We start from the raw sequence: 9283 nt of genomic DNA, 5'->3' as shown, positions 1-9283 counted from the left end.
CCTTTGTGTCTACAGCATGCAGATTAACTGTGTAATTATACTATCCCTCACTCTGTCCATGCGTTTTCATCCATGATCTACTGCTGCTTATTGTTACATTGCAGTCGTTACGTTAAAGTTGCAGTTGCATATTTTCTGCTTACCTTGCACCTAACATTTCCTTGTGCATGGAGTAAACATTGAGGAAAACAACTGGTAGGGCTCAAATGAACACACATGTGTTCTTTTGTGTGTGGGGGGGCTTTCGTGCCTGTGTGTGTGTATGTGTGTGTTTGTGTGTGTGTGTTTGTGTGCACGATGCCTGTGTGTGTGTCTGCATGCGTTCTCATGTGTGTATGATTGTGTGTGTGAGAGTGTGCGTGTGAGTATTTTTGCCTGTGTGTGTTCGTGCCTGTGTGTGTGTGTGTGTGTGTGTGTGTGTGTGTGTGTGTGTGTGTGTGTGTGTGTGTGTGTGTGTGTGTGTGTGTGTGTGTGTGTGTGTGTGTGTGTGTGTGTGTGTTCTCGTGCCCATGTATGTGTGTGCGTGCGTGTGTTTATGAGTCATGCCCAGTTCCAGACAGTTTGAGTGGGTTGGTAGTTGGCAGTAATGCTACGGGTAGACATACTAACGCAGCACGCACTCCAGTCCAAACATACACACATATCCTGTAATGGCACCTTAAGCCCTTCCACACCACGCCACACCACAGTGGGCCGTGTTTACACTTAAAGCCACCACACGCATTCCTCCACACTGACACTACTACTGCCACCACATTTGCACGCTACCCAGCATCCTGATAAATATGGAAACAATAAAAAAAGAGAGAGAAAGCTCACATTTCGGACAATACTAGAAAATATTTTCACCCTGGGGCAAGGGTAAAAATGGCAATCGTGACCAGTTAATCAATCTCCTTATGAAGTGTTTTATGAAAACACTTCGTAGGGAATAATTAATGATTTAATTGTAGTAATTTTTTTTGTCATTAATTAATATTTCATGCCCAAATCCTTTGTCTTGATAACCTCTACATATTTAAAATGCAGTAGCTATTTTTCAGTGCTGGTCAATTATCCTCCCTGTATTGACGGCTTAGCTGGCTTATAAAGTGCTTCAAAATTGGCAAGTTAAATGTATTGCAGGTTGCAGAATGTGTTGACCATGTAGGCCTAGGCCTCAGCTCTCAGCCTTCCAATGTCACGTTGAATTAGTATTTTGTCAGCTTCTGCAGTGGGGTGGGAAACGCTACAGTATGAGTTTGTGTGTTGAGTATCAGTTGGCATTAATTAAACTGATACACACAAAAGAGCCAGCGTGTGTGTGTATCCTGTGCGTTTTTGTGTGCAAATGCTAATCACAAGTGCACCATTGTCATTGAAGGGGGTATGCATAAACAGGTGTGTTTATATGTGTGTGTGTGTGTGTGTGTGTGTGTGTGTGTGTGTGTGTGTGTGTGTGTGTGTGTGTGTGTGTGTGTGTGTGTGTGTGTGTGTGTGTGTGTGTGTGTGTGTGTGTGTGTGTGTGTGTGTGTGTGTGTGTGTACACACATATTTATCCATTAGCAAACACAAAATACACATTTATGTTTATTTTGTGTTTGCTGTTTAAATGCCCTGCAACGAACCTGTCAGTAACAATAATACACTACTGGGGATTACCCTGTAGTGTTTGAGAAACGTTACTGGTAAATCCTGAAAGGCATATTGATCTTACTGTGGCCTGCTGAGCAAAGAGGAGGTTAAAAAAAGGGTAATAGAAAGATAGAATAAAATACATCAATTTGATTATCTGACCGCTCAGAGTAAAGGATACATTTAATGTGTACAAGTATAGCTTAGGCATGAGAGAAAGTCATGAAACAAATATTGCTTTCCTGAATTCCCTCCCTCTCTCGCCAATAACTTTCATGTGGAGCCCCCCGTCCAGCCTTTCCCTACTGAGATGGGAACACCTGGGAACGAGTTTAATTGTAGCTAATACTGAGAACTTTTTAGTTCCCTTCAAGCATATTCCATTCCTTTCAGCCAGTGTTACAGAAGGTGAAATGGGCTATCTCTTTATAGTAGGTCTGTAGTAGGTCTATAGTGCACAGCAAATGCCAAAGTGTTAAAATCCCAGAGTATTCATGACCAGAGTAGATTTTATACACTTTGGTGTTGAAAAGGCACTAAGTACATTTTTTGGGGTGTACCAGAAACACTCTTGGGTGTTGTCTCTAAGTATAATGCTGGTGTAGAGTAATTTCAGTGTATATTTTAGGATGATGGACTCCCTGAGTGTCCAACGGTTAGGTTTCGATTCGTCATTGGGTCGCTGCGCCTTCTCATTGGTTGAATCTAGAGACATGTGACCGTTTGTCCTCTTCCACACTACGCGGCAAACTGTTTCGGCAGAGACGGTTGGTTGACTAGAGACGAGGATCGAATCAACGAAGCCATTTTTGAACTTCACGGCAATGTAACAGGTAAGAAAAGTACCAAGTGAATAATGCACAGGGTTTCTATGTTTCATAGTTAGTTGTGCGTGTGTACTTCGTATAGGTCAGAAATTGTATTCATAATGGGTCTTAAGAAGGTATTAAAGTCTTAAATTTAACTTGTTCAAACCTGCAGAAACCCTGAATGCAGAATATTAAGCATTTCTTCGTCTTTTAGATCTGATAACCAACTTATAAATGCTAACGATTTTAGCTAACGTCAAACCTAATGGCCAATGCTAATGAGGCACATGTCTTCAATTTAGCTAACGCCTGCGCGTAAATCGCCATTGCTCATGGGACCTATGAGACCGAAAAAAATGTATGGGAGTCAATGGAGAGAAAGTAATTATTTAATGATCCCAGTCTTTATATGCCCCGGATTACACATATGTTGTTTGTGGATTTAAATGATAATTTTTCATGCAAAGAAAACTATAATTTAGCGGGAAGGAGTTTGATACGGTTAGTTTTTGTGTGGGGCGCTTTGTGGACTACAACTCCCGCTGCTCTCGACGTGTATGATGTACGTCACCACCACTCGCAAACGGATCCCGTCGGAACATGGCTGTGTCTTTGGTGCACTTTACACCTTCTTTCAAGGAGAGCACCAAAGCCTTGATCGAGGTGAAAGAAGGTGGTAAAGTGCACCAAAGAGACAGCCATGTTCCGACTGCGGGATCTGTGTGAGCGCGACCCCTCCCCCTCCCACTCTGTCCTTCCGAACGAGCCATGTGCAAAGACACCTCATTCCCCCCCCCGCCACCCTCTCACAACGCAACAAGCATGGAGGATACCGCTAAATAAAATCATACGGCGGAGTGAGACGAATTTATTTCAAAGAGGATAAACAACGGCTCGGTTAATTAATTAAAATATACGAAACAAGCGAAATTAAACCAAACATGTTCCCAAATGGAACAGAGGGGGAGGGGGGGGGGGCGATCTCGCCATCTCGGTTGAACTCAGTGGTGACCGAGCGAAATGAACTGTTTGAACTGTAAGTTCAAACAGTATGAACTGTTTTCATTGTGCTTGGTATGAACTGTTTTCATTGTGCTTGGACCACTTTGGTGGTTTAAATGGTAATTTCAATCACTCGTATTACTGCAATACCTTACTGCGTCCGTATCTCTGCCTATGTACACAAATATATTGTATTTGTGTACAGCACTTTGGTCAACTACTGTTGTTTTAAATGTGCTATATAAATAAACTTGACTTGACTATGGCTCGCCTGGTCCTCTGCCAATGCTACCGCGATAACAGCTTTCCGGGGTGGCGTCCATGTTTTCCTCCAACGACCGAGCGAAATAATAAAACGCTTGAAGTGTGGGCGTGGCGTCAGATCTGAGATCCGAGTCGGTTTCGCAGAGAATACTCGAACGCAGCATAACCTACAGCTGTATATTATTGTTTTGCACGGGTGAATATTTGTTTAGATGAAAAACTGTTTCCCTTTTTTTTTTTTTTACATGTTCATGCCATGTGCCAGCCAGAGTTCCTTAATGGCACAACCAATGTTCTAACTGGCAGCTATTTTTGTAACCTTCAAAGTGTTCCATTCTGTTAAAAAATAACGATACAAAATCAAATGTTGCAGTCATACTGACCTGTGTTTTGTGATGCTAAATCAAATACACAAATACTTGTTGTTGTTGTTGTAATAGTGGAAGGACGACAACAATGCTGTTCAAAGTGCAATACCACGGAAAGAAGAAGTACATTAACTTAATGGAGACTCACATTCAGAATTTCTCAAAGAGGGTAAGTTACTTGAGTACCACATTTAACACTAGAACCGGTAACATAGGTAATATATACTTGCAGCGTTTTTTTTATTGTATGTAACTTTCTTGACAATATGATCGCTTCTTGAACTAAAGAACACACTGCAGTTGGGTGTATGGATGGTATGAGATGAACTGATCATAGGTGACTTGATTTCAGAGACAAACATTGATTATGACTGGAAATGGCCTTTAACTACTCTGGATAGCTAACACAGAGTGGCCATTGTATAGGGAATTGAGAGGGCTTCATGGATTATGTAATATTCAGGTACACTACAATAATAAAAGAGCTTGAAAGCTCATTATTTACCTCTGTAAAATGCATTCCAGGCTTCATTAACTTTTTTCTGTATTCAAAGCTAAAGTGAAGTTCAGCATCTCCACTGAGACAGACATATATGTGCTGGATGACACTGGAACAGAGGTCGATGAAGAGGTCTTCACCGACATCCTGGAGGAAAAAAACGGACATCCTGTGGACGATTGTTGATGTTCTTTCAGTCTCTGGTAAATGGTCATTTGATTGTATTGTCCATCGAAGGGTTACAGTTGCAACATGTGGCCGTTGTAATCGACTTTGCCTCCCAAAAAGGAGTTGTGCTTAAAAGGTGGCCATATCAACCATCAAAACTCATATCTATAACTGGCAAAGAAAACTGTTTCCCTCTCTACCCACTCTCATCTCCTCTAAATTGAACATGTGGATCGATTAATGAAATCACAAGTGAAAAATGTTTTTAAAAATATTGTGTGCCCTCTTTTCAGACTCTCCTGTCCCATCCTCATGCAATGACACCTTGTCACTATCGTCACCCACATCAGAGAGTGATACTTCTCTGATGTCTTCAAAAAGATGGCCCATCGATAATTCCTTTCTAATGTCTCCAAAAAGACAGTGCACAGATGACACCATCTTGAAGTCCACACAAAGTCAGCATATTGATGACAGTTCTTCACAGGCCAAAGAGGTGTTGTTTTCTGGAGAACATTTGTCTTTATGTTGTAAATGTTGTATGTTTTGGAATAACATTTTTTGCTATGCTGATCTACTTTTTTATTATTCCTGTTGTCAAGCTTGTCAAGAGAGTTCTGGAACAAAAGCCTGGAGGGGAGAAGATACTTAAAGAATATGCCATGAGAGGAGAGATTAAGGACCGGACACGCCGTGAACTTGTCAACATCATTGTTGCTGATATGGTGGAAAAGTATGGGTAAGTAAAATATTTTATTGTGCATGATTTATTGAATGGTATTTTCATAGTATTTGACCATTGTAAATTGCCATACTGATTTTCTTATTTTTCCTGTCAATGCAACCTATCATTTTCCACACAGACGTGCTCCACCAAAGGACAAAAGAACACAGTATGCATGGGGGATTGTAACACTGTTTCCTTCTCTAAAAGATCCCTACTCCAAAAAGGCTATGTGAGTACCGGTATATTAAGTGTGGTTAATGTTACTCAAATGTTCATGTTATAGTTATCAAGACTTTTGCAGTTTCTTAGGAGTAATGTAGGACGGCTTCTTTATTACCAACTTTGCTATGTGTACAAGCAGCAAGGGATCAATTAATATTCTTGATGGTAAATCTTAACAATTCTTTCTACCAGTATCCATATTGAATCATGCTGAATTTTTTTTCTTTTTTTCCAACTTTATTGTTTTTAGGAACATTTCTATGATGCAGATAGCAACGAGGGCTACATTGCATGGAAGCTTAAAAACACACAGCGGGACCTCAACAGTGGCAGCAGTAGCAGTGGATTTAGGAGAATGAGCTCTCACACCTCAAACAGCAGTGGACCACAGTTGGAGAGAGAAGTGTCTAAAGAGCTCCAGCTGGAGGGAGACCAATGTTGCGAGGCCATTTCTCTACTGAAACACAGCACGGACAAAGAACAGATATTCATGAAAATGAAAGCAACCTTCAACCACAGACAACAGCTGATCCACGATCCTGAGCAATGCAGCACAGTTCTTACACTGTTCCCAAGGTTCCTTGACACGAAAGGCCTGGTAAATTCACGTTAATTATGTTTAAAATGTATTCTGTCAAAAACAGCATCACAAAGCTGAGGATATTTCCCGCCCACTGCTACCACCATCAAATAAACCTACACATAATTTCTCCCCTTTAGGTCTTGCAGGACTTTGACCTGTTGTTTAGTGCTGAGACTTCTTCAAAACTTCTTGAGAAATGGGGAACACTCCTGAAGGTAAAAGTAATAGAGCAAGCCAAAAACCTCAACAAGACACCCCTTCTTGACTACCTCATTCAGTCTGCAGAGGAGAACCCTGATGAGGATGATGAAGTGCCAGGTAAGTGATATAAAATAACCTGTTTGTATTTGGCCACCTTTTTAGATGCTGACTATTTATTGACAAGAACTTTTTGAACCTTTTATGTTGTGTCATGTGCTTTCATCAGGTGTATTTCATGCTCAAAGTATGCTCTCCCTTCCTCTTCAGGTTGGGATAGTGACATGGCTTCACTTCTCCTCCTGGTGCACCTCCTTCCACCAACTCCAAGTGGAAAGAAGGGAGCGGTTAAACTCAGTATCCGGGAAGCTGTTGATCGTGTGGTCAAATTTCACAAGGTAATTGTATCCTGAGAATTTTTTTTTAAAGGTCCCATGGCATGCCGCCAGGTGTGGCGTGATTAGCCGCTACAAGCCGTTTTGGAAATCTGGCCCTTATGACATCACAGGTGGGCGTGTCCACCTAATATGTGTGACAGATAGATGAGCAACGTTTGGTACAGTCCACTGAGTAGGCTGGTAGACTGATCTATCCAGCACACATCTTGGTGGACACGCCCACCTGTGATGTCATAAGGGGAAGATTTCCAAAACGGCTTGTACCAGCTAATCACGCCACACCTGGTGGCATGCCATGGGACCTTTAAACTATCTAATATGCAGTAGTGTAACCAAACAAAACAGACATGTTTTGGCTAATTATTGTACCTTTCACTTGATGCAAGGGAATTTCTCACAGGTAGAGAGAAATGCGGTAGCATGACTGTTCAACATGCATACTGGATAGAACAATCCTCAGTTAGGAAATATCTGAAATTAAATGTCTTCAAAACCTCCAGCACTTAGACAAGTGATGTCCCACAAATACCAGAAGGAATTGCAAGTGATGATATGTAAACACAACAGTTAGCGACTTCTCATAGGATAGAGTTCAGTTGAAGTTCCTTTTTTTAATTCTTAAGAATGAATGTTGTGGAGGTAATTATTTTTGCAATGCACCAGTTTCTTTTCAGTGCATCTCCATGTCGAGGCCTTGTGAAAATAAAATCAGTAAAAAGGTTGTACTTTTTGTCATCTTACAGTCAAGTCGCAGCCTTCAGGAACACTCTGGTCCAGACCAGCGGAGGCAGCCCTACATCCTGGCAGTTGGGACGGCAAGAAACAGCATCCATCAGTACTACATTGCGATGGATAATGGGCTCCTTCCCTGCAATGCCAGGTCTTCCCTCGCAGCCTTTGATGAACTTTTCAAGGCACATTATGTGTTTGGTGTCTCCTATGACCAGGCCTTAAACAGCATGTTTACATTTGTGCAGACCACCATATACAACATTGACATCGGACTCTCTCACGAAACTCCCAGAGTCAAGGACCTCAGGGCAAAGCTCCTCAACTGAACTTATGATGTTTGGATGCTTTGTGTGCAAATCCGCTTTTCACAGCATTCAGCTGTTGGTCCGCCATCTCAAAGTTTCCCATGCCTTTTTTCCTGGTAAGCAGTTTCAATTGGTGTGTGACCAGAATGGATGCCGTCACAGATTTTGTAGTTTTTCAGGCTTCAGAAAACATCTTCAGTGCAAGCATAATGCTGAAATTCTAGATCCAGCTATTAATGAACCAGTTACTCCTTCAGTTGTTGTACATGATCAGCGAACAGTATCAACTTTAATTTCAGAGCAACCAGTGAATTCTCAAAGTTGTATTGAGAACAGGCAACATACCCAAGAAATGTGTGCATCCCTTATTGCAAAACTCCAAAGCAGTGGTGTGGCTACTAATGTTGTAAAGACTGTTGTTGCAAATATGGAGGAGCTTGTAGAGGAATTGCATTCAACTGTTAAAGAAGATGTGATAAAATTACTACCCGATGAGGGCATGAGAGCAAATTTGATGAATACTTTGACAGTCTTGAAAATCCATTTAGCAAACTAAACACTGAGGCAAAATTGAAAAAATATTTCAGTGAGAAATGTCGTCTTGTAGAACCTGTTGAGGTCGCTCTAGGAGTGAGGTATGACACCAGAAGGAATCGAGACACTGGCACATACGAACAAGTTCCTGTTACAGACAAATTTGTGTACATTCCTCTATTGGAAACACTGAAATTCATATTCCACAACAAGGATATTTGTGATTATATTTTGCAGCCTTGTGAGAAAACAGGCGTTTATAAAGATTTCTGTGATGGGAACTATTTTAAAGATCACCCCCTTTTCTCTGAAAAACCAAACTCTCTCCAAATACAGATATTCTACGACGATTTTGAAATGGCAAACCCACTTGGATCCAAGCATGGTATCCATAAGATTGGAAGTATATACTTTGTTTTACGAAATCTGTCTCCAAAGATAAACTCAGCTCTAATGAATATTCATCTTCTGGCACTTTTTCACACTGCTGATATAAAGAAGTATGGATTTGATGCCATCTTGGAGCCTCTTGTACATGATCTGAAAGTCCTTGAGTGCACAGGAGTGGAACTCCCTTTCTCTGATGAACCAGTTTGCGGCACAATTGCTCAAGTAACTGGGGACAATTTGGGATTGCACACACTTCTTGGGTATGTTGAATCATTCAATGCCAACTATTTTTGCCATTATTGTCTGATAGACAAACAGACCGCGCAGACAGTTTTTAGTGATGATGATCCAAGAATAACGTTCCGCAATAAAGCCCTCCATGCTCAGCATTGCAATGACCTCATGGCAGATCCTACACTGGCTTCAACATTTGGAGTGAAGCGAACGTGTTTACTCAATGATCTACAGTA

At 41.3% G+C, this 9283-nt stretch overlaps 1 protein-coding gene and 1 long non-coding RNA gene across 2 annotated transcripts; both read left to right on the top strand.

The window, feature by feature from the left end:
• Positions 1-2081: 2081 nt before the first annotated feature.
• LOC130393382 (uncharacterized) lies at positions 2082-5452 on the top strand. The gene is made up of 5 exons (XR_008897106.1): positions 2082-2447; positions 4130-4226; positions 4612-4759; positions 5018-5220; positions 5327-5452. It is a non-coding gene; the product is annotated as an uncharacterized LOC130393382 (long non-coding RNA).
• Positions 5453-5524: 72 nt separating this feature from the next.
• On the top strand, positions 5525-8409 carry LOC130393381 (uncharacterized). The gene is made up of 5 exons (XM_056604057.1): positions 5525-5680; positions 5924-6271; positions 6394-6574; positions 6725-6852; positions 7596-8409. Exons 1-5 carry the CDS (start codon positions 5624-5626, stop codon positions 7908-7910), a joined length of 1029 nt encoding a protein of 342 aa, XP_056460032.1. The 5' UTR covers positions 5525-5623; the 3' UTR covers positions 7911-8409.
• The last annotated feature ends 874 nt before the right edge of the window (positions 8410-9283 follow it).

Source organism: Gadus chalcogrammus, chromosome 12, assembly GCF_026213295.1.
Source record: "Gadus chalcogrammus isolate NIFS_2021 chromosome 12, NIFS_Gcha_1.0, whole genome shotgun sequence".
In the NCBI taxonomy this organism is placed as follows: Eukaryota; Metazoa; Chordata; class Actinopteri; order Gadiformes; family Gadidae; genus Gadus; species Gadus chalcogrammus.
This window is presented reverse-complemented; position numbering and strand designations above follow the sequence as displayed.

Excerpts from the sequence above, each read along its gene's own strand:
- LOC130393381 (XM_056604057.1), top strand. The coding sequence starts at position 5,624 with ATGGGGGATTGTAACACTGTTTCCTTCTCTAAAAGATCCCTACTCCAA. Across the intron at positions 6,575-6,724 it reads TGAGGATGATGAAGTGCCAG|GTTGGGATAGTGACATGGCT; the intron begins GTAAGTGATATA and ends CTTCCTCTTCAG. Across the intron at positions 6,853-7,595 it reads GTGTGGTCAAATTTCACAAG|TCAAGTCGCAGCCTTCAGGA; the intron begins GTAATTGTATCC and ends GTCATCTTACAG.